General features: G+C 43.6%; 1 protein-coding gene across 1 annotated transcript in view; it reads right to left on the reverse strand.

Annotated features, from left to right (window-relative positions):
- Window positions 1–26,233, reverse strand: part of LOC132818557 (vitellogenin-like) — a 102,136-nt gene that overhangs the window by 68,019 nt on the left and 7,884 nt on the right. The window contains 8 exon segments of the mRNA XM_060829615.1: window positions 2,233–2,330; window positions 2,410–2,627; window positions 5,102–5,320; window positions 9,532–9,657; window positions 11,345–11,510; window positions 12,630–12,787; window positions 14,162–14,315; window positions 15,533–15,681. Of these exon segments, the coding sequence (XP_060685598.1) occupies window positions 2,233–2,330; window positions 2,410–2,627; window positions 5,102–5,320; window positions 9,532–9,657; window positions 11,345–11,510; window positions 12,630–12,787; window positions 14,162–14,315; window positions 15,533–15,681 (1,288 nt within the window).

A 26,233-nucleotide genomic window follows, 5' to 3' on the forward strand; every position in this document is an offset into this window, starting at 1 on the left:
AGACACATCGACCTGGACCCCACATACAAATCACTGCAGCTGAAACTGACACCCGGAAGTGGCAAGAACAAACCAATATAAATACCAGAAGAAACGTCAAAGCAGCGCTTCACACGAGGCTCTAACAGCACTGATGATGTTCCCTAGCCAGGGAACGAAACGTTTGCAGCAAAAACTTGCAGCTCGGCGAGCAGAACCACAACAACGGATACCCGAGCTACAAATCTTCAATCAGTTTTTATAATCTATGCATCTTATGACTTTATAGGCCTTTATCATGTCTCCCCTCAGCGTCTGCCACTCCAGAGAACAACTTGAATTTTGTAGTGACTGGAATTGAATGTAATACTCTCAGTGTGGCCTAACAAAGGCCTTATAAAGCTGCAATATGACATCCTGACTCTTGCACTCAATCCCCTGACCAATAAAGGCAAGCATGCCATATACCTTCTTTACCACCCGAGATTAATAGTAGAGGATATACCACTTTACAGATGAGGCACTGTTTTAAAATACCAAGAATGATTACAAGTACTTTTGGCCAGGCACAATGATTAGGATCTTAGAGAGCTGGTACTGACACATCTGTACCCTCAAAAGCTAGTTTAGAACTCCTTGTGTCCACTTATAGTCAGTGGGAAATAGAGGACCAAAGATGTAGACTACTCACAGAGGTATGTAAGAGAAATTATCGGCTAATTATATCAGAGGCTTTCAACTTCCCCAACATAAATTGGGAGAGTCATAAGGTTAAAGGTTTAGAGGGGGATGGATTTCTTGAAATGTGTCCAGGGGAGGTTTTTGTATCAATACATAGAAGACCCAACAAGGGATGGTGCAATACTGGATCAGGTTTTGGGGAAAGAAGCCAGAGAAGTGTTTGATATGGCAGTGGGAGAGCATTTAGATAATAGCGACTATAACACAGTACGGTTCAAATTTGTGCTGGACAAGGAGAAAGATGGCCTTCAAAAGAAAGCTTTGTGAGAAAGCAGATTTTATTAGAATCAAGCAGGACGTGGCTACAATAAATTGGAAACAGCTCCTTGCATTTCAGTGCAGTGGAGCAATGGTGGGCATTCAAAAAGGAGCTGGGGAGAGTACAGGTCCAACATGTGCCTTAGAGGGAAATGTAGGAGCAATAAGTTCAGAGAACCCTGGATGTCTAGGCCAATTAAGGTCTAGAGAAGGAAGAACAGAAATGTTTTTAGAAAGTCCAAAGAGAGCAAATCAGCTGCGCTCCGAGTAGAATACAGAAAATACAGGAGGAAACTTAAAAAAAATGAGAAGAACATAAAAAGAGCATGAAAGATGACTTGCAAACAGAATTAGGGAGAATTGTAAAATTGTAAGTACATTAAAGGGAAGAGATTAATCAAGGAAAGAATAGGGCCCATTGCGGACCAAGGGGGCAACCTGTGTGTGTGAGGTCTCAGGGTATTTGAAGATTATAGAATGAAAACCTCTCTTCAGTCTTCACTCAGGAAAAGGAGAAAGTAGGTATGGAAATCAGGAAAAAGGACTGTGAGGAATTTGCCCAGTTTGACATGGGAAATAGGGAGGAGTTAGAGGCTCTGTCAGCCTTTAAAAGACAAATTTCCGCCCCAGATAAATTGCATCCCAGGCTGCTATGGGAGGCGAGACAGGAAATTACAGCAGCTCTGACACAAATGTCTTCTGGAAAACTAAATACAGTACATCCTTCCGGGTCCTTTATCCACAGTGTATGTTTCCTTATCAAAGGACTGCAATAGATTTTTCTTTCACAAAACCATGTTGACTTTGCCTGATAACCTTGAACTATACAAGTGCTCAGATACATATTTTTTAATAACAGCTTCCAATAATTTCCCTTTAGAGAGTGAGGTCATGTTTTGAAGCATTGTAATGGAGGGATGTGTTGTAGGAAATAGGACAACCAATGCTTTCACAGCAACAATAGGATCATCTGCTTATGCTGTCATATTGGTTCAGCAACAGATAACGGTCAGAACACAGGAATTACCTTTCCTGCTCTTCTTTGAAATAAAGCCATGGGTTTTTCATATTGACCTGATAGGGCAGGCACCTCTACTGGGTGGCTAATTCGAAAGATGACACCTCTAACCATGTCACACACTTACACTGAGGCTGTCACACTGGATTATGATTTATTTTCTCTTTCTTTTCCTGTTAAGTCTTTCCTGAGAAAGGGAAAACGTTACGGAGCAACAGATTGTAGTCCATCCTTACCGTTAAATGTTCCAAAATGTAAACCTTTGCTGTACCGATAACTGAGCGAATCACACTTTTGGTTCAAACGTTTGATGGCGATGTTACAACTTGCAGCCCTATGAAAAGTATCTGGGTTAGTAACTGTTTTAGCTGACCTGCATGCTGCTCAATCCTTCATGATTTCTTCATACTCACAGTGACTGAAGTTCGAGGACTGATGACCCTGCCAGAGATTTCATGTAGGAATAACCAAAACTAGCCAATTGCAAGTTGGTCTCTCTGAGCAGCGTGTCAGTCACTGTTGCAATTAAAGCCAAGGATGGTTTGGTTTCCAGCAAGACAATAAAAGCTTTCATTCGTACTTCAGCTTGGACCTTTCTATTCATAAATAACTGAAGAGTGAGGGCTTGAACCTGCATAAGAGATGGAAGCAGAGTTAGGTCTGCCGCACAGAAGCTTTGAACTTAGGTGCAGGATTTGGTTCATTAAGGCTGTTTACAAACTTGATCACATAGATGGAAAGAAACAGGAAGACTTAGAACACAGAAAATAAAATATAGAACTGTACAGCACAGGAATGGGCCCTTCAGCCCATGGTGTTGTGCCGAACATGACGCCAAATTCAACTAATCCCTTCTGTCTTCCCTTTGTCCATATCCTTCCATTCCTTGCTGATTCATGTGCATATCCAAAAGTCCCTCAAAGGCCCCTACCGTATCTACCTCCACCATTATCCCTGGCAGCATGTTGTGGACTCCGACCACTCTCTGCCCCTCCCCCTCTCACCTGAAATGCATGCCCCTTAGTTTTAGACATTTCAACTCTGGGAATAAGATTCTGACCCCATTAGCCCTATCTGCGCAACTCGTAATTTTATAGACTTCTATCAAGTCTCCCTTCAGCCTCCACCGCTCCAGTGAGTTTTTTTAGCCTGTCCTTAAAGCTCTCTGCATTTATATAGTGCCTTTCCCTCAACAGGATGCACCAAAGCACTTGACAGCTAAATTTAGTGCTTTCTGAAGTGGGTCATTGTTGTAACAGAATGAATTGGATAATTCATGCACAGAATGATCCCACAAGCAGCAATGAAATTACCATTCTTTTAAAAATGATTGTGGTTGAGGGAAAAATATTGACCAGGGAAAATCAAGAAACATCCCAGTCCTACATTGAAGTTATGTCTTTTAAATATCCCTGAGAGGGCACATGAGTCTCTGTTTAGTATTTTGCCTGACCCCCCCTCCTCCCCCAACCATGCTGCACGCCCTCAGTGCAGGGAAGACTACAATATGATCGCAGGCAACAAAGGGCTGTGCTGATCGGAGAAAGGTTTGCACAGCTTGGGCCTTGTTCTCTTTAGGACAGGTTTTAGCCTGGGTCTGCGTTTGTAGCTCACCCCTGAGACAGTGCATTGCTGAAGCTGGATGTATTGAAGTTGGAGATTGGATCTGTTCTGCACATTCAGGATTAGCTGCTAAGCTCAACCTACTCCGCGAAAATACTGCAGAGACTTTGCCTTCTTGTTTTGGACTCCCCCACCCTAGGGAAAAGACTTTGTCTATTTATCCAATCCATGCCCCTCATAATTTTATATACTTCCCCTCTCACCTTCAAACTATGTTTCCTAGTTTTGAATCCTGGGGAAATGACCTTTGCTATACATCTTATCTACACCCTTCATGATTTTATAAACCTGTATAAGATATTCCTGATGAAGGGCTTATGCTCGAAACGTCGAATTCTCTATTCCTGAGATGCTGCCTAACCTGCTGTGCTTTGACCAGCAACACATTTGCAGCTGTATAAGATCACCCCTCAATCTCCAATGTTCTAGTTTAGTCCTAGCCAGTCCAGCTTCTGCTTATAACTCAAGTTCCCGATAACATCCTTATAAATCGTTTCTGCACCTTCTCCAATTTAATAATATCCCTTCTATAACAGGGTAACCAGAACTGTACACAATACTCCAAAAGTGACCTGACCACTGTCCTGTACAATCTCAAAGTGACATCCCAACTCCATACTCAAAGGTCTGAATAATGAAGGCAAGTGTGCTAAATGCCTTCTTAACCACCATTTCAACTTGAGATGCAACAGACAAAGAACAATGTAGCTGAACCTCTCAGTCTCTCTGTTCAACTTCATTCTCCAGGGCCCTACCATTCGCTGTATAAGTCCTGCCCTTGTTCGACTTACCAAAGTACAAAACCTCACATTTATTTAAAGTAAACTCCATCTGCTGCTCCTTTGCCCATTGGCCCAATTGATAAAGATCCCTTTGTAATCTTAGGTAACCTTCTTCATTGTACACGATACAACCAATTTTGGTGTCATCTGCAAACTTACTCACCAAAATTCTCATCAAATGATTTATATAAATAACAGACAATGGTGGACTCAGCACTAATCTCTTCAGAACTGTTCTGTTTTCTGAGCGTCCTTCACTGTTCTGAACAGGAGTCATACTGGACTCGAAAAGTTTACATTTTCTCTTTCCCATCAAATGCTGCTGAGCTTTGTTTTTCTCTACAGGTGCTGCTTGACTTGCTAAGTTTTCCCAGCATCCTCTCTGTTTGTTTCACAGTGGGTTGGCGGATTCTTACAATAGGAGAAAGTGGTAGTGTGGCTGACCAGTCTAAGGTGCTGGATTTAAGCTCGGGCTCTTACAGTAGTTCCTCTGGTAAAGATTCACAGAACTTGAAAGGTTAACTCTCCTGGTCCGTAAATGGGTGCTGTGACAGGGTTTGGGTTACATGAGAGCCTTCTATTCTTTTAGTAGATCACCACCTCCTCCTTTGTCTTGTCTTTTCATCATTCACCCTATTTTGCCAGTCAGTTCTTATTAAGACACACCCCACCCAGGAGAACATTCACCGTCCTCTCTCACCTTGCGCGGCTCCTTCTTAGCGATGTTGCGGAGCGCCATCACGGCCTCTGCATGGATTCTGCTCGAGACGCTGCTGGCGACATTCCCGAATCCGGGCAGGAGTTTCTGGATCCGCTTAAGACTGGCTGGCTGTCCCGCGTTGCCAATGGCTTTGAGGCCCAGGATGATTTCCTCTTCATGCCCTTTGCTGCCGGCTTCAACCACAAGCTCATGGAGAGGCTGTGAAGGAACACAATATCAGTGTACAGTACAGGTAACGTCACTAACGATGCTGAGGACAAATCATTTAGACTCAGCTTGCCTCAATTCCAGCTGATCTATCGAAGATGGGTGAGTGACTTACTCCATCACTGGGGAGCCCGTGGTCAAGTGATACTATCGCCGGACTGTTAATTCAGAAACTCAGCTTATGTTCTGGGTAAAAGTGAGGACTGCAGATGCTGGAAACTAGAGTCAAGATTAGAGCGGTGCTGGAAAGGCACAGCAGGTCAGGCAGCATCCGAGGAGCAGGGAAATCGACGTTTTGGGTAAAAGCCCTTCATCAGGAATGGAGGTTAATGTTCTGGGTACCCAGGTTCGAATCGCATTATGGTAGGTGTTGGAATTTGAATTTATTGAAAAAAAAGGTCTGGAATTAGGAATCCACTGATGACCACGAAACCATTGTTAATTGTCATAAAAACCCACGTGATTCACTGATTTAAGTTCAGGGAAGGTAATCTGCCATCCTCACCCGATCTGGCCTACATGTGACTCCCGACCCGCATCAATGCAGTTGACTCTCAATTGCCCTCTGGGCAATTAGGGATGGGCAATGACTGCTGGCCTAGCCAGTGACGCCTACATCCTGTGAATGAATTAAAAACGTGCTTGCGGAGTTCAGATGATTAAAAAGGTTTTCAGTGCAGGTATCTTAGTTAGTAACAGAGGAATGTAAAGTTAAAACTGGGATGCTCACTGATGATGTATGAAACACTTCAAAGGGTAAGTGAAATCTGGGATTCTATGTCCGAAAGTGTTGTGGAAACAGTGAAAAATTCCATTAAGTGATTTTTAATTCAGTTTGGAACTGGGACAAATAGTTAGCATTAATATGTAGTGCAGTCACAATCTCACTGAATGACAGAACAGGCTCGAGGGGATCAATGGCCTCCTTCTGCTCCTATCCTCTGTAAATGTCTAGCATCACAGTTGCATGCGATGGCCATTATAATGCAGCAGTGTCACTGGCATATCTTACCAATCTCAAGGATATTGCTAGTTATTCTTGAATAAATTAAATGAGGTGTATTGTGCAATGCAACACCACATTACAACAGACCACGTCTGGAATAATGTGTACAGTATTGGTGTCCTTATTTTAGTCAGGATGTAAATGTGTTGAAGGCGGTCCAGAGAATATTTACCAAACTAATATCTGGAATGAAATAAAATAATGAGTTCAGAAGAAGTGTCACCAGACTTGAATTGTTAACTCTGTCTGTCTGTCTCTCTCTCTCTGATGGAAGGGCTTATGCCCGAAACGTCGAATTGCCTGTTCCTTGGATGCTGCCTGACCTGCTGCGCTGTTCCAGCAACACATTTTCAGCTCTCTCTCTCTCCACACGTGCTGCCAGATCTGCTGAGTCTCTTCTGTTTTTGTTAATATCTGGAACGGGCAGGTTGCCTTATAAGAAAAGGTGAGACAGGCTGGGCTTGTATCTACTGGAATTAAGAGGCAACTTGATTGAAACATCCTGAGGGATCTTAACAGGGTGGATGTGAAGAAGAGAATGTAGATCTAGGGGTCACTGTTTAAAAATCAGGAACTCCCCAATTTTGTTTTCTCTCTCCCACAGGGGTGATTTTTGGAAATTTCTTCCTGAAAAAGTGCTGGAAACAGTGTCTTTGATTATTTTAAGGGAGAGGCAGATAGGTTCTTAACAAGGGAGGGTGAGGGGGGTGGGGGGTGGTGGGGAGGTGAAGATTATCAGGGAGAGGCGAAAATGTAGATTTGAGGTTACAATCAGATCAGCCATGATCATACTGAATGGTGTAGCTGGCTAAAGGGATTAAATTCCTGAAGAAGGACTTATGCCCGAAATGTCGATTCTCCTGCTCCTCGGATGCTGCCTGGCCTGCTGTGTTTTTCCAGCACCCCATTTTTCAACTCAAGGGATTAAATGACCTACTCTCACTCCTTGTTGGTACGTTGATGTAATTGTATATGACCATCTTCAGGGCTCAGTAACACACCATTAACCTACAACACTGAAAGGGAACATTAAGGGGGATGATCTGGCTCAGTTGGTGAGATCGCGAGCATCAAACCAGTCAGACAGAAATGACAGTATTGGAGACACATATTCATTTGTGTAACATGAGTTTGGAACAGACTTCTCAATTTCACGTATCACTAATTTCTTCTTCAGATTTGGTTTTGCCAATACTGCTTATCAGGGAGGGGACTGTGTGGTGGTAGTATTGCTAGAATATTAATCCAGAAACACAGCTAATGTTCAGGAGACCCAGGATCGAATCCTGTCATGGAAGGCAACGGAACTTAAATTCAATAAGAATCTACGAATAATCACGAGTCGATTGTCAGAAAAAAACCCACCTGCTTTTCTAACGTCTTTTGGGGAAGGAAATCTGCCATCCTTACCTGGTCTGGCCAACTTGTGACTCCAGAACCACAACAATGTGTGGTTAACTCTCAACTGCCGGCTGAATTGGCCTAGCAAGCCACTCAATTCCGAGGCAACCAGGGATGGGCAATAAATATGAGCCAGCCAGCAGTGCCCACATCCCACGAATGAATTAAAAGAAGAATGCAGGTTTGATTCCTGGACAGTTGAAAATGTGTTGCTGGTTAAAGCACAGCAGGTCAGGCAGCATCCAAGGAATAGGAAATTCGACGTTTCGGGCATAAGCCCTTCATCAGGAATGAGGAGAGGGTGCCGGGCAGGCTAAGATAAAAGGTAGGGAGGAGGGACTTGGGGGAGGGGCGATGGAGATGTGATAGGTGGAAGGAGGTCAAGGTGAGGGTGATAGGCTGGAGTGGGGTGGGGGCGGAGAGGTTAGGAAGAAAATTGCAGGTTAGGAGGGCGGTGCTGAGTTGAGGGAACCGACTGAGACAAGGTGGGGGGAGGGGAAATGAGGAAACTGGTGAAATCTGAGTTCAGGGAAATGAGGAAACTGGAGAAATCTAACCTGGACAGGCTGAGCTAGATGTTGCGACCTGCCTTCTGTCTTGTCCACCCGAGAAGGGAACACAATGGTAAATTACAACCGAGGGGAAAACCAAACAGTCGAAGCTGCAGCATGATAAGGGAGGCAGTGGCCTAGTGGTACTATTGCTGCTGCACTGTTACTTCAAAGACTCAGGTAATGTTCTGGTGACCCAGGTTAAAATCCTGTAATGGCAGGTAGTTTAGTTTGAATTTAATTTAAAAAAATGCTGGAATTAAGAGTTTAACGATGACCATGAGTCTATTGTTGGGACGAAATCCATCTGGTTCACTAATGTCCTTCAGGGAAGGAAACTGCCATCTTTACCTGACTCCAGACCCACAGCAATGTGGTTGACTCTTAACTGCCCTCTGGGCAATTAGGGATGGATAGTAAATGCTGCCTACCCAGTGATGCCTTAATCCTGTGAAATCATATTTTTTAAAAAATCATCCAACAACAAAGGGCAGAACAGTGACTCAGTGGTTAGCACTGCGCCTCACAGCGCCAGGGACCTGGGTTCGATTCCCGCCTCAGGAAACTGTCTGTGTGGAGTTTACACATTCTCCCTGTGTCTGTGTGCCTTTCCTCCAGGTGCTCTGGTTTCCTCCCGCAGTCCAAAGATGTGCAGGTTGGATGAATTGGCCATGCTGAATTGCCCACAGCATTCAGGGGTGTGTAGGTTAGGTGCATTAGTCAGGGGTAAATGTCGAGTAATCGGGTAGGGGAATGGGTCGGGGTGGGTTACTATGTGGCAGGTTGGTGTGGACTTGTTGGACCAAATGGCCTGTTTCCACACTGTCAGGATTCTTCAAATAAGGTAGAGACTTACTTCAGGGTAGGATATGAACAGGTGAGAAGGGTTAATCACCCAAAAAGTAACTGAACAATAACATGGTGGAATTTGCTGAGGCTCTCTATGCACAGAGTGCATCTTAATATGAAGTGAGCTGGTGCATACATGCAGCTGTTTCTGCGTGGGGAAATAAAGAGGGCATTTGTAACACGTGATCATGAAATTGACACTGGTAGTCATTTTTCCACTATTATAAGTGACCGCATTGTTTAAACATGCTGAAGATAGCACTTTTTTCTGAAAAAGATAAGGGTCTGATTTTTTTTTTGTTTTTGCCTGTTCTCTGTCCAGCACTCCCAGTTTTTCTCCAATTATTCGCTGTCTCGTCCCAGCTGAAAATCTGTTGTTTCCAATACTCACGTACCCGGAGAGCTTCGTCTGGGCAAACCCGGAGGGTCGCACAGTATTTCTGGACCAGGGATCCATAGGCAAGCAATGTGACCTTTCGAAAGATGGGACTCCTCTGCATGTAAGGGCTGGACAGAAGTATCTTGGGAGAAGCAGACATATTTTGCTGTCAGTTGCAAAGGAACTTAAAATAACATAGATGACTGGAGTACACTTAGAGCTGGGATGGTGGGAATTGTTTGTATAGGGCAATGTTGTGAGTAAGGCACATAAGGAGAGGCCAATGTGTGGTTGACCCTCAACGGCTCTCTGAGATGGCCTAGTAAGCCATTCAATTCTGAGGCAACTAGGGATGGGCGAGAAATACGTGCCAGCCAGCCCCGCCCACTTCCCATCAACGAATTTAAAAAAAATAGTGTGGGATCAATTCCTGAGATAACAGCCAGTGATTGACAGCTTTTCTTGGCATTAACTAGAGCAGTATGGTGGCTCAGTGTTAGCACTGCTGCCTCACGGTGCCAGGGACCTGGGCTCAATCCCATCTCAGGCGACTGTCTGTGTAAAGTTTGCACGTTCTCCATGTGGGTTTCCTCGGGGTGCTCCGGTTTCCTCCCGCAGTCCAAAGGTTAGGTGGATTAGTCATGGGAAGACGTTGTAAGGGGGGGGTTAAGTGTGGGTGGGATACTCTTTGGAGGGTCAGTGTGGACTGGATGGGCTGAATGGCCTGCTTCCACACTGTAAGGATTCTGAAACTCTCATATACACCAGACTAATTGGAATAGAATGGGTAGATGGTGCAATTAGGTAGACCAGACCTGAAAGGCCTACTTTGGCCTCTTTATTCCTAAGTATGTGTTGCTGTTGTCCTTATAAGGGCACCACAAGAGGGTGTCTCTCACTGCCCAGCAAACTCCTGTGTCTTCCATGGCACCTGATGTATTTCTGAGTGAGCTGGCATTTTGAATAACAGAGTTAGATCCCATCAAAAGGGGTGGGGGTTGGGGTGGGCATGGAACTGTTGGCTGGAAGCAAGGATGTGGGAGAGAAGCTTAAGTGATGAGAGAACTGGGAGACTTGGAGAAACAGAAGGGCCCTCACATCGAATCCTGAGAACTGGCACCATTGAGCACCTCCCCCGGTCTCTTTCCAATTAAAAAAAAATGTTTTTAATCAATCTTAACATTTGTGTAGGAGGAATTTAGAAGAGTAGGAGACATAAATGTCAACAGTTCATAATTGTTAACCTGTAGTTGGAATCCATTTATTTGTGAACAGTATTAATTACTGTTAAGTACAGTGCCTGATCAATAGTTTCTAACGTTGAGTCTTTCAGGCAGGTCAACTGGATACTTTGATAAAACTGTGAATTCTTTTTACCACACTACTCTGGGAAGGCATAACAGTTGTAAATGTGATCTGTCTAATAACTGCCAATAACAAAAGTTCAGTAGAAAACATATAATATTGTAGGTAGGTTGCACCTTTGAAACCCCACGCTACTGAAGGGGATACCAACTTATGATTCACCAGAATTAATGTATAACCCAATAATGCCTAAATGATTGTGTCTGGCTGATTGTTCTTCTCTGAGTGCAATATTCTGCTGGAATCCTTTAATCAGTGTTTGTCAGTGAGTATGTACCCACCATGAATTGGTGTCTGAACTGGTCATTTGGCTGTGAAACAGCCTGAGCCCAGGATGAGGGCGATATAAAGGGCAGACTGGTACGTTAACAATTATGGACGATAAATTGCATGCAGTCTCCTTTAACTAAGTCCCCTTATATCACGAAGCACATCATCACATGACTGGAGAAACTAGGTCATACCGTAGCATTATCTACACCATGGCAGTCGGCTTTGATGGAGTGCAGCACAAATATCAGAGCCTGGGTTGCTTCAAACTGCGAGAGGTCTCCCTGCTCAATCCTCGTTTGGATAAACTGAATTGAGTCCGGGGTCGCAACAGTTGGTAAGGTGTCCAAAATCCAGCGCCTGTGTTCACAACAAGTAAAGTCAAACATTGAAAACACAAGAACAGAGCAGGCCATTCAGCCCATGATCTCTCAGTCAGAGATCAGGATTAATCTGGATCAGAACTTCATTCACCTGCCCCATATGCTCTCATATCCTTGCCCAACAAAATTTATCAATCTCAACTTTAAAATTTCCAGTTCATTCATCCAATCAACCACACTTTTATATACCTTTCACTAACACTCCATATACCTGCTCCACTAACACCCCCATACCTGCTCTGCCACCACTCCATCATACACCCTCACTACCAACCCTTCACACCCTGTCACTCACCCATTCATGCCCCTCACTATCATCCCTCCTCATTACCCTGCCTCCAACATTTCTCATTACTGCACCTTTACCATCCCTCACTATCAGCCGTCACTACCAACCTCCACTTCCACGTCTCCATACTCCCTCAGTATCGCTCGAGGAGAAAGTGAGGTCTGCAGATGCTGGAGATCAGAGCTGAAAATGTGTTGCTGGAAAAGCGCAGCAGGTCAGGCAGCATCCAAGGAACAGGAGATTCGACGTTTCGAGCATAAGCCCTTCATCAGGATTCCTGATGAAGGGCTTATGCCCAAAACGTCGAATTTCCTGTTCCTTGGATGCTGCCTGACCTGTTGCGCTTTTCCAGCAACACATTTTCAGCTCCCTCAGTATCGCTCCCCACAACCACCCATCTCCAGCTATGATTGACACCCACCCTCCCTCTCCACCACTTACCATCCACCATCTCGAACTACTGCCCCTCCCACATTCCCTCATGATTATCCCTCATTAGCCCCCCTCCACAAGCACTCAGCAAGCATGACTCACTTTGCCCCCATTCTGAGATAAACGCGCCCCACCTCCCTTGGTCTATTTCTTCCCAACCATGGCTGAGCCAGGAGGCAGTCAAGAGCGTGGTACTGGAAAAGTACAGCATCCGAGGAGCAGGAGAATCGACGTTTCAGGCATAAGCCCTTCATCAGACAAGGAGTGTTCCTCCATCCGAACTAGTGAGGGTGTATGGATGAAGCCAAATTGGGCCTGGAGGCTGAAACTGCTTTTGGAACCCAAACCTAGTCTCTCTTGCCTCTCCATACTTACCTCTGGTGGGGTTTGGATGTGCTCTTGCCCCAAATACTTTGAAGGCTTCCCAAGCTTGCGGAACGTAGGAGCTGAATGAGTTGCAGGAACCTCTGCGGGGCATCAGGATGAGCTCTCTCTCGGTTAATCTGGGCCAAGTTTTCCAGTGCTTCAACAATCTGTTACAACAAACCCAGCATGGATGAGTTTACACTCCATTGACATGCAAGCTGAGTGAAAGTTGGCTCAAATATTTAGCCATGAGAGTTGTGTTTTCTTCAACGATCTATGAAATGATATGAAGAGCAGAAGATTTAAAGGAGGTGTGAGGAAAAGTGTTTTTCACCCAGAGGGTGGTGGGAATCTGGAATTCATTAAGGATGGTAGAGGTAGAAACCCTCATAGCATGATGCCAAGGCATACAAGGCTATAGACTAATGCTAGGTAATGAGATTAGTGGTTGTTTTTGATCAGTAGGGACACAATGAGTTGAAGGGCCTTTTTCTGTCCTGAAGATCTCTATGAATCTCCGGTGATAACTCAAGACTCATTGATGATTATATAATTACCAGTGCAGTACTTTAACTCTGAAATAAGCAAAAGCACTGGACACTGTAAGGTTAAACGATTGCAGGGCAATTGTAAGAAAAAGGCTACATGGTACCCTGGGCTGAGTCTAGCTTTATTTGAACCATTCAGAAATTGATCACATGTTAAATCAGTAGATAATCTGGGATAGATCATGCACGTAGATCAATCAAAGGGAGTGGAACGTAAGAATTAGGAACAAGGAGCAGAAGTAGACAATTTAACCTCTTCACTTTGCTCCGCTAGTCAATATGGTCATGGTGAATCTCATCTTGCCCTCAGTACAGCCAAAGGATAAACGGTGTCTAAAGGCCTTCATCTATATATTGGGTGTGAGACTATCGACATAAAAAAAAGTCTTGCTGGAAGAGGGTTGGTCCCTGTCAGATCAGATCCAACTCAGTTGGAGCCATCAACTGAGATTGACTATCTACGGGTAACTGCAGATTTCCTAATTTCCTCACTGTCTTTTGGTATTTATTCATCAATGAAGTTGATCAGAATATAGAACACAGACCTGTACAGCACAGCAATGTCCCCTTCGGCTCACGGTTTGTGCAGAACATGACATTAAATTAAACAAATCCCTTCCGCCTGCATTGGTCCATATCCCTTCATTACTTGTTTATTCCTGTGCTTATCTAAAAGTCCCTTAAACCCTCCTATCATATCTACCTCCACTACCAGCCCAGCAGTACATTCCAGACTCTGGGCGAAAAACTAGCCCCATCCATCTCCTTTGAATGTTCCCCTTCTCACTTTAAATGCATGCCCCCTAGTATTAGACATTTCAACTCTGGGAAATTTGTACTCTTCAACTGCAACTTGACCACTTTGATAGCCACAAGTATTATGTGTGGGGTGAGTAAATGCTTGGATTCTGCCATCGCACATACTATTTTAATCTTACTGGTGACTAAAGTGCCAGTGTCCTATATTTATCCAAGAGATTTGGTCAGATGTACCTTACTGGTATTGTTAGTGGAAGGCTTGAGAAGCTGTACTGGTAACTGCTGCAGTTCATTGGAAAACTGATATTTCAGAGAGCCCCGCTTCTCCAGGTGCTCGGTTGATGTGGGTGGTGACTGATTTTTGCTCTCCAGCAAGACAAGATGCTGCCTGTTTCCAAAACCAGAAATAAGTGATTAGCAGAATGTCAATTTAAAGAGAAACATTGAGCTACCGTGCAGCCAAGCAGGTACTGAGAACAGCCAATTTCAATCGTCTGTCATGATTGATGGAACTCATTGATAAACGAGGCAAAGTTGTGGGATTATCGCAATAAAGCTGTCCCTAAAGGTCAGAGTGCACCCTGCTGTTAATAATGGGAAATACCCATTGTCAAACCTAACATCGCCAAGGTATGTAGAAACAGAAGGCTCAACATAAGCAGGATGGTGGTACAGTGGTTAGCACTACTGCCTCACATCTCCAGAGACGCGGGTTCAATTCCCACCTCAGGTGACTGACTGTGTGGAGTTTGCATGTTCTCCTTGTGTCTGCGTGGGTTTCCTCCGGGTGTTCCGGTTTCCTCCCACCGTCACAAAGATGTGCGGGTCAGGTGAGTTGGCCATGCTAAGTTGCCTGTAGTGTTAGGTTAGGGGTATGGACTTGTTGGGCTGAAGGGCCTGTTTCCACACTGTATGTAATCTAATCAGGACTTGGACAATAAGGAGACATTGTTGAAACACTCTCATGTGCTTTAGGACTCCCTGTGTTTTGTGGCTGAGGCATGGAGAGATTGCGTGATTTATCCTGAACATCAATAGAAATTAAACCCTAGAGAGTAGCTGATTTGAGACCGCCATTTTGCAAAATTCATCAAAGTCAGAAATAACCACAGTAGTGTATATCAATATCCAAAGTGAAAGAAAACTGCACAATAATTAAACATCAGATCTGCTGACTGTTATTAGGAAGCTAATCCTTAATTATTCTATCAAATTTCTTCATAATTTGAATGTATAACATCCCTAATCTGACTGCCATTGCACCCGTCTTTGTTTCTGAGGGTTGAGCTATGGACTTCAATCTGGTTAGTCCATACTTATGGGTAAAATGCTACAGTAATTTGTTATTGCTTTCTGCAGAATGGCTGAAAAGCAAACGCCCCTCCAAACACCAGCTACTATCAAGAAAATTCTTAGGAGTCATAGTGGTCATTCAGCCACATTATGACGAAGGGTCATCTAGACTTGAAACGTTAGCTTGCTCTGTCTCCATGGATGCTGCCTAAGCTGCTGTGATCTTCAGCATTTTGCATTTCAGTACCAATTGTACACTTTCAAAGTTCAGAACTTGGCTCAGACATTTGTAGATGCAAGAAGAGGAATTACCTTGATTCTGTGCTGGCAGCACCATCAAGTTCATTAAACGGTGTGAACTGATGTGTCTCTTTACTTACAACTTCTATTATCACCGCTCCGTCTTCGGTACCTTTTATGGCGTAGGTGTAGGTGGAGACACTCCGCAGGCTCCTGCCTTTCTAGATTATAATACAACAAGAGAATATCTGTTTATAGCTGCCTTTTCTGAAATTTCTTTGCATTTGCATAAGGTTAACATAAAAACTAGGAGCAGGAGTAGGCCATCTGGCCCATCGAGCCTGGTTCACCATCCAATAAGATCACGGCTGATCTTTCCGTTGCCTCAGCTCCACCTACTCACCCTCACACCATAACCTTTAATGATCTCACTGTTCAAAAATCAATCTATCTTAGCTTTAAAAACATTTACTGAGGAAACCCCAGCTACTTCCTTGGGCAGGGAATTCCACAGATGTACAGCCCTCTGGGCGAAGAATTTCTTTCTCAATTCAGTCCTAAATCTGCTTCCCCTAAGCTTGAGGCTATGTCCCCTTGTCCTAGTTTCACCTGTTAGTGGAAACAACCTCTCTATTTCTATCTTATCTATTCCCTTCATAATTTTATGTTTCCATGAGATCCCCCCCATTCTTCTAAATTCCAATAAATATAATCCCAGTCTACTCAATCTCTCCTCATAAGCCAACCCCCTCAACCCTGGAATCAACCTAGTGAACCCCCTCTGCACCGCCTCTAGTGCCAGTACATCCTTTCTCAAGTAAGGAGACCAAAACTGCACACAGTACTCCAGGTGTGGTCTCACCAGTACCCTACACAGCTGCAACACAACCTCCCTGCTTTTAAATGCAATCCCTTTAGCAATGAAGGACAAAATTCCATTTCCCTTCTTAATTACCTGCTATACCTGCAAACTAACCTTCTCTGATTCATGCATAAGAACAGCTGAAAATGTGTTGCTGGTTAAAGCACAGCAGGTTAGGCAGCATCTCAGGAATAGGGAATTCGACGTTTCGAGCATAAGCCCTTCATCAGGAATGAGAGAGAGTAGCCAAACAGGCTAAGATAAAAGGTAGGGAGGAGGGACTAGGGGGAGGGGCGATGGAGGTGGGATAGGTGGAAGGAGGTCAAGGTGAAGGTGATAGGCCGGAGTGGGGTGGGGGTGGAGAGGTCAGTAAGGAGATTGCAGGTTAGGAGGGCGGTGCCGAGTTGAGGGAACCGACTGAGACAAGGTGGGGGGAGGGGAAATGAGGAAACTGGAGAAATCTGAATTCATACCTTGTGGTTGGAGGGTTCCCAGGCGGAAGATGAGGCGCTCCTCCTCCAGCCGTCGTGTTGTTATGTTCTGCCGGTGGAGGAGTCCAAGGACCTGCATGTCCTCGGTGGAGTGGGAGGGAGAGTTAAAGTGTTGAGCCACGGGGTGGTTGGGTTGGTTGGTCCGAGCGGACCAGAGGTGTTCTCTGAAGCGTTCCGCAAGTAAGCAGCCTGTCTCCCCAATATAGAGGAGGCCACATCGGGTGCAGCGGATGCAATAGATGATGTGTGTGGAGGTACAGGTGAACTTGTGGCAGATATGGAAGAATCCCTTGGGGCCTTGGAGGGAAGTGAGTGTGGAGGTGTGGGCGCAAGTTTTACATTTCCTGCGGTTGCAGGGGAAGGTGACCGCAGGAAATGTAAAACTTGCGCCCACACCTTCACACTCACTTCCCTCCAAGGCCTCAAGGGATCCTTCCATATCCACCACAAGTTCACCTGTACCTCCACACACATCATCTATTGCATCCGCTGCACCCGATGTGGCCTCCTCTATATTGGGGAGACAGGCCGCTTACTTGCGGAACGCTTCAGAGAACATCTCTGGTCCGCCCGGACCAACCAACCCAACCACCCCGTGGCTCAACACTTTAACTCTCCCTCCCACTCCACCGAGGACATGCAGGTCCTTGGACTCCTCCACCGGCAGAACATAACAACACGACGGCTGGAGGAGGAGCACCTCATCTTCCGCCTGGGAACCCTCCAACCACAAGGTATGAATTCAGATTTCTCCAGTTTCCTCATTTCCCCTCCCCCCACCTTGTCTCAGTCGGTTCCCTCAACTCGGCACCGCCCTCCTAACCTGCAATCCTCTTCCTGACCTCTCCGCCCCCACCCCACTCCGGCCTATCACCCTCACCTTGACCTCCTTCCACCTATCCCACCTCCATCGCCCCTCCCCCAAGTCCCTCCTCCCTACCTTTTATCTTAGCCTGCTTGGCTACTCTCTCTCATTCCTGATGAAGGGCTTATGCTCGAAACGTCGAATTCCCTATTCCTGAGATGCTGCCTAACCTGCTGTGCTTTAACCAGCAACACATTTTCAGCTGTGATCTCCAGCATCTGCAGACCTCATTTTTTACTCATGCATAAGAACACCCAGGTCCCTCTGCACAGCAGCATGCTGCAATTTTTCACCATTTCAGTAATGATCCTTTTTACTGTTATTCCTACCAGAATGGATGACTTCACATTTATTAACATTTTACTCCATCTGCCAGACCTTTGTCACTCACTTAAACCATCCACATCCCTTAACAAAGTTTCACAGTCCTCTGCACACTTTGCTCTACTACTCATCTTAGTGTCATCTGCAAACAATTGACACACTATACATGGTCCCTAAATCCAAATCATCTATGTGAATTGTGAATAATTGCAGTCCCAATACTGATCCCTGAGGCACACCTCTAGTCACTGATCACCAATCAGAAAAGCACTCATTTATTCTCACTGTTTGGTTCCTGTTGGTTAACTAATCCTCTATCCATGCTAATACATTGTCCGGAATGCCATGCATCTTTATCTTAAGCAGCAGCCCTTTGTGTGGCACCTTGTTAAAAGCCTTTTGAAATTCTAGATACACCACATCTATTGGGTCTCTGTTGTCCACTGTGTTTATAATGTCTTCACAGAATTCTAGTAGATAAGTTAAGGATGACTTTCCTTTCATTAACTTATGCTGCCTCTACCCAATAGGGCAATTTCTATCTGGATATTTTGCTATTTCTTTCTTGATAATAGATTCAAGGATTTTCTCCACTACAGAAGTTAAGCTAACTGGCCTAGAAATCCCTACCCTTTGTGTACCTCCTTTTCTAAACAGTGGCATCACATTTGCTGTTTTCCAATCTACTGGAACTGCCCCAGAGCCCATAAAATTACCACAAGTGCATTTGCTATTTCTCTCAGTATCTCTTTTCGTACCCAAAGCCAAAAGACATGTCTACCTTTAGTTCCATTAGCTTGCTCAACACTACCTCTTCCATGATAATGATAGTTTCTAGTTCCTCACCTTGTCAATTACTGGCATGTTATTAGTGTCCTCCAACACAAAATACCTGTTCAATGCTTCAACCATTTCCTCATGTCCCACACCTGAATCCCTTTTCATCCTCTAAAGGACCAATGCTTACCTTCTTCACACTTGTTCATTTTATATATTTATATAAAGTTTTGCTATCTGTCTTTATATTCTTAGCTAGTTTATTCTCATAATCTGTCTTACTTTTCTGTCTAGTTTTCTTTTCCTGTGGCTTTCTGTTGACCTTTAAAGTTTTCTCAATCTTCTAGTTTCATGCTGTTTTTGGTCACTTTATATGCCTTCTCTTTCAATTTGATAGTCTCCCTTACTTCCTTAGACATCATCCCTTTTCCTACAGCCCTTCTTTTTCACTAGCATATACTTTTGCTGAGCACTTTGACAATATTGTTTTGCAAGTACTCCACAGTTTGTAAACCGTCCCACCATAAAGTCTTTGCTTCCAGTCTACTTTAGCCAACTCCATCCTCATCCTATTGTAGTCTCCTTAACTGGGGTATATTTTCATCAGGCAGTTACCTAGTCAGGTGTCTTAATAGCCTGTTTTAGAATTCAAACCCATTTTCATGTAATTCAAATTTGCAATGAACGTTGGTTGTGAGAATTGATTGAGAGGAGACATTGATGGAGGAGGGGAGGGCCTAGTGGTATTATCACTGGACTTTTATGCAGAGACTCAGTTCTGGGGATCCAGCTTCCAATCCAACTATGGCAGATGGTGGAATTTGTTTTTAATTAAAAAAAAACTGGAACGAAGAGTCTAATGATGAGCAAGAATCCCTTTTTGATTGTCAGGAAAAGTCCATCTGTCATTTAGGGAAGGAAACTGCCACCCTTACCTGGTTTGGCCTACATGTGATTCCAGACCCACAACAATGTGGTTGCCTCTTAACTGCCCTTTGGGCAATTAGGGATAGACAATAAACACTGGCCTGACCAGACGAATTAAAAAAAAATATTAGCATGACAGGACTAGGTTGAGTGGGATGGAACCATTCGCCACAGCAGATTCACGGGTAACGATTAGCCACTGCCCTTTGACCACTGAAGATGATTCGTCACCGCAAATAAGTTTAAAATGTTAGAGAACAAGCATATCTAAACTATATAAAATTGCCGTTATATTGGTTAAGGTAGTGTTTGCGTTGTTTCAGTAACAACTTATTTTCGTTACAGGTGAGTGTTTTTTAAGCTTGTGTTTTTTTTTCCATTTACCCTCATGTCTTCAAAATGGAAACAGAAATTATTAGTAAACGTGGAAATAAGAAATTTTACCACGATGGTTTTATATATGTTTTTGATAAACATTCCAAGAGTGATACAAGTATTAAGTTTTGGTGATGTGAACATTCTTATAGCGTCCTCATTAACGAATGTGTAGCTGATGTTCCTCAGTCAGTCCGAGCATCTTTACCGACGACAAGCAGCATGAGGAAAATAATTCGATGATAAAGGAATGATGGGAGACGCAGATGATAGAATACAAAATATTGTTCTCGAATATGGTGAAAGAGATTGTTTGGAATATCTTAGAGGAATGGCGCATTACTATCAAATGAACTAAAATTTCATTGTTTAATATTAATGTAAGATTTTACTGCCATTATAAAGATTTTAAAAATATATTTCCTTTTTCTGGTTAAATTTGTAACTCATTTTTATATATATACCAATAAAATAATATTTATTTTACCTCTTTTTTAATCAATATGTAGTATGAAAGAACAGGCGGGAGGGAAAACAATATATACATTTCTGGTGCCGAATAATCTCCAGAGGTCAAATAACCCCAGTGGAGAAACGTTGGTGGAGAACCGGCAGTGGCTAATCATCAGCGGTGAATCTGCCGTGGCAAATCGTTACCAACTCAGGTTGGAACTCACTAGAGTTTAGGAAAATGAGAGGTGGTCTCATTGATACATATGGGATTCTTAAGAGGTTTGACAGGGCCAGTGATGAGGGAAATGTTTGCCGTTATGTGCGCGTTTAGGACCAGGAGGCGCCATCTCGGAATAAAGGCGTGCTGATTTAAGTTAAAAATCACACAACACCAGATTATTGTCCAACAGGTTTATTTGGAAGCACTAGCTTACAGAATGCTGCTCCTTCAACCACCTGATGAAGGAGCGGCACTCCGAAAGCCAGTGCTTCCAATTAAACCTGCTGGATTGTAACCTGGTGTTGTGTAATTCTTAACTTTGTATACCCCAGTCCAACACCGGCATCCCCAAATCAGGCTAATTTAAGGCTAAGATAAGAGGATGTTATTTTCACAGGTGGTTGAGTGCCTTAGGAATTCCTTGTCACAGAGAGCTGTGGAGGCATAGTTCTTGTATCTATTTAAGGCTGAGAGAGATAGATACTTGACCAGTCAGGGAATTAAGGGTGACAGGGAAAGGGCAGGCAGGCGGACATGAGGAATGTTGGATCAGCCGTGATCTTATTGAATGGTGAAGCAGGCTTAATCCACCTAACCTGCACATCTTTGGATTGTGGGAGGAAACCGGAGCACCTGGAGGAAACTCACGCAGACACGGGGAGTATGTGCAAACTCCACACAGACAGTCGCCCGAGGGTGGAATCGAACCCAGGTCTCTGGTGCTCTGATGTAGCAGTGCTAACCACTGAACCATGTACCACAATTCCTAATTGCTCTTGAACAAAGTGACAACTATTTCAGATGGCTGTAAAGAGCCAATCAATACAATGCTCAAAGTCTGGACTCTCATGGAGGTCAGACCAGATAAGAAAGACAGAAATTCCTCCTTACAGAGCGGGAATGAACCAGATGGGTTTTGATAACAGTCAATGATCATCAGCATCACTGAGAGTAATCTTCAATGCCACCTTTATAAATTTACATTAAATTCCACTGACTGCCATGGCGTCTCTAGCTTGAGACTCTGGCTTACTAGACCATAAGATGATAAGAAATAGGAACCAGAGTAAATTGCCCATAGAGCCTATGGATGTGTAGGTTAAATGGATTAGCCAACATGGAATGCAGAGTTACAGAGATGGGGTGGGTCTGGTTGGGATTCAGTTCAGAGGCTCGGTGTGGACTTGATGGGCCAAATGGGCTGCTTCCACACTGTCTGGACTCCATGGTTGCCAATAAATGCAGGCCTTGCCAGCCTTGCCTACATCCCATGAAAGACTAACAGTACCATCTGAAATGGTGAACATGAAAATTTATCAGGCACTGTCTAAAAACCTCTCACCAATGGGAAAAATAAATTCTCGTAGCTTCCATATTACTGCTACTGTTTGTAGGATAGGTAGGTTTTAATGTAGACAAATAGGAGGTAACCCACATTGGACCTTCAAAGACAGATCAAGGTACTTTACAACTGGTGAAAACTTAAAAGTACTGGAGGTCCAGAGAGTGTTGGGGGTCCAGGTACATTGATCCTTAAAATGTGATGAGTAATTCCAGAAAATAACTAAAAATGCTCATGAAATTCTAGCTTTTATATTTGGAGTAATAGAGTACAAGAGGGTAGGTGACTGGGAGTATCATGAGCAATAGTAGGTTTCAGATATGAGAACGGCAGCATTGATTACCAGAATGATCCCTGAACGTCAAGGGTTAAATCACAAGGCAGGATTGTGTAATCTTGGCTATAGTCTCTAGAACATAGAAAGTTTAAGGGGTGATGTGACTGAAAGGTTCAAAAGATTGAAGGGGATGGATAAGATTGATAGGTTTCCACAGACTGGGGAGTCTAGGACGAGGGAGTGTAATTTGATGATTTAGAGCCAGACCTTTAAGTAGTGCAGTTAAGAAACATTTATACACACAATGAATGATAGAACTTTTGGATATTTCATCTGCAAATAGAAGTTGATCCTTTGCAAAGGTTGATTTTAAATTTACACTTAACGGAAATCAATGAACCAAAAGTATGTTAGGTGACAGGCAAGAACAGAAATGTGGAGTTAATTGTAAATCTACCAGGATTTTACCAAAATGGCAGAGCAGGCTTGATTCTTAATAACATCTTCCTGCTCGTATGATTTAGATAAAGGATGCACACACTGGTCCAAGTTAGGACCAAGAGTTTTTAAGAATGCGGATTTACCATTTGGCTTATTAACTTTTTTTCGCATATTACAGCAGACGGATCCAGTTCCTTCCAATTCATTTCTTCTCCACATACTTTTATACCTTCTTTCAACTCCTTGTGTGAATATATCTTTCTTGGATTTGCAATCTTCCTTAAGCTTTATTGAAATCCTTAGACCCTGACCCTGGAGGGATTTCCTTAACATGAAGAAGGGTTAGCCTGCCAATTCCCTTTATCATTTGAACACTTTGATCAGACCATGATACACCTTATCCCTTTTAGTGAATGTTGCAATCCTCTGCTCCAGGTTGTACCCTCTACCTGTGTTCACTTATCCCTACCTCACCACCCTGAATTCCTCTCCCCCCCACCCTCGACTTTATCTGTAGTTCCCCTTACATCCACCCCGTGTCCTGAAGAAGAGATACAAACGAGATGTTGACTTTTGCACTCCTGAAGCTGGCTGGCTTGCTGTGTTCTTCCAGCCTCCTTCTTGTCAATCCTCAATAGTAGCTCCCTCGTTCCATCCTCTGCTGAACATTCCAAAACCTGGTCGCAAAGATTTGTTTGCGATTCCACACGCCACCATGTTTCCTTCTAATCTTAGGTGTCATTTATCTCATTGTCTTAGTAAGTCTAAGTCAATTTGAAGTTTATAGGGCAATCGTTGAAAAAAAAACCTGCATTCTCTTAGCTTTGAGTCATGATAGACTTTGTGTGGCGATCTGAAGAATTCTTACATTGACTTCAACATAAATAAAAATTGGGAAGGAAAACACGGGCTAGCGATTTCCTGTCACTTGTTTGATGCTATTGAGCAGAATTAGAATGACCTCCATGGACAACTGTACTGGAATGAATTAATTCCTTTGCTGTTGTCAGAGGGTGAAGGGAATATGAAAGTGACAGCTTAATGGGAAAGTTGGTTTGGTGAAATGATTTAAGCATGACAAACAAATATTATATAGAGGTGTGAAGTACTTAGCATATTACTTTCCACCAATAAGAATCAATGCTGATGACACATGAGACCATTGTTGGTTAAGAGAACATCATAGAATCTCTAGAGTGTGGAAGCAGGGCATTCAGCCCATCAAGTCCACATCCACCCTTTGAAGATCCAGCCCTGTCTCCATAGTCCTGCATTTCTATCATAGAATCCCTACAATGTGGAAACAGGCCCTTCAGCCCAATATCGACCCTCCGAAGAGTATCCCATCCAAACCCACTCCCCATTATTCTACATTTAACCCTGACTAATGCACTTAACCACACATCCCTGAACATTATTTCCCCACAGCCAATTCACATAATTTGGTGCATCCCTGAACACTATGGGCAATTTAGCATAGCCAGTCCACCTAACCTGCACATCATCGGACTGTGGGAGGAAACTGGAGCATCCAGAGGAAACCCACACAGACATGGGAAGAATGTACAATAGTCACCCTAGACTGCAATCGAGCACAGATCCCTGGCACTGTGAGGTAGCAGTGCTGACCACTGAGCCACCGTGTTACCCTTAGGGGGACATATTGAATCAGAATACAGTCATAAGATGCTGATCTTGAATTTACAAGCTAAAGACTGCCACAAGAAAGTGAGACTGAGGCACAAGAATAATTCTACAATTTGGGAAAATGGATTTTAAGGTACTGCTTTGAATAGTTTACATATTTATTCAATTTTTCACAATTTTAGGCCACCCGTACTTTAAGGTCCATGCATTATCTTGACATTAAATCAAAGTCGCAAGGTGGGGAAACATTCTCCCACAGAAGAAAATTAGCCAAATGATCTGATCATGAGTTTTTCATCTCTTCTGCAAGGGATACATTTTTCAAGACTTTGGGAGAGCTCTTTGCTTTTCATTGAGGAGTACTTTCAGATGCTTTAGAGGGAAACTACAATTGCTGTTGAATTGAGAAGGAGGATAACACGCTTGCATTTGTTCAGCATCCTTGAGATGTTGTCCCAACCATTTGACACTCAAAATATAGTCATTGAGCAAAATGCAATTTTCCAATCAGAGCACAGCAAGATCCCACAATCAGCAATTGTTCAGACATTTGTGAAGTTAATTAATTGAGCGATAAGTATTGGATAGGACACAGGGTTATTGGGATAGGGTGGGGGCTAGGTCTGTGTGGGACGCCTTTTGGAGGGTTAGTGAAGACTCAGTGGGCCGAATGGGCAGAGAGTCATTGAGTTATAGAGATATACCATATGGAAACAGACCCTTTGATCCAAGTCATCCATGCTAACTGGATATTCAAAATTAATCTCGTACCATTTACCATTACTTGACCTATATCCTTCTAAACACTTCCTATTCATATACCCATCCAGATTCCTGTTAAATGTTGTAATTGTATCGCTTCCTTTGGCAGCTCATTCCACACATGCACCACCAGCTGAGTGAAAACATTGTCCCTTAGGTCCCTTTTAAATCTTTTCCCTTTCATCTTAAACCTATGCCATTTAGTTTTGGACTTTCCCATCCGAGGAAAAATACCTTATCTATTTACCCTATCCATGCCCATCATCATTTTATAAACCTCTATGATGTCACCCCTCAGCTTCCGACGCTCCAGGGAAAACAGCCCCAGCCTGTTCACCCTCTCCCTATAGTTCGAACTGTCCATCCCTGGCAACATCCTTGTAAATCTTTTCTGAAACCTTTCAAGTTTCACAACATCTTTCCGATAGGAGAATTGCATGTAGTATTCCAATAGTGGCTCAACCATTTCCCTGTAAAGATGCAACATGACTTCCTCACTCCTTTACCCAATGCTCTGACCAACAAAGGCAAGCATACAAAACACCTTCTTCATTATTCTGTCTACCTGTGACTCCACTTTCAAGGAACTATGAACCTGCACTCTGAGGCCTCTTTGTTAAGCAAAATTCCCCAGGACCTTACCATGAAGTGTATTAGTCTGCCCTGATTTGCCATGGGGTGCCTTGGTTTAATATCTCATTCAAAGATTGCATCCCTTGCAGTGCAGCATTCCCTCAGTACTGGCACGTGTGTGTCAGCCTGGACTATGTACTCAGGTCATTGGAGTGGGACAGAGTCATAGAGAAAACAGACCCTTTGGCCCAATTCATCCATGGCCAACAGATATCCTAAATTAACCTAATCCCATTTGCCAGCAGTTGTCCCATATCCCTCCAAACCCTTCCTTATTCATATACCCATCCAGATGCCTTTTAAATAATTGTACAGCCTCCATCACTTTCACTGGAAGTTCATTCCATACACGTACCACCCTCTGTGTGAAAGAAATT

This window comes from Hemiscyllium ocellatum, chromosome 9 (assembly GCF_020745735.1).
Source record: "Hemiscyllium ocellatum isolate sHemOce1 chromosome 9, sHemOce1.pat.X.cur, whole genome shotgun sequence".
In the NCBI taxonomy this organism is placed as follows: domain Eukaryota; kingdom Metazoa; phylum Chordata; class Chondrichthyes; order Orectolobiformes; family Hemiscylliidae; genus Hemiscyllium; species Hemiscyllium ocellatum.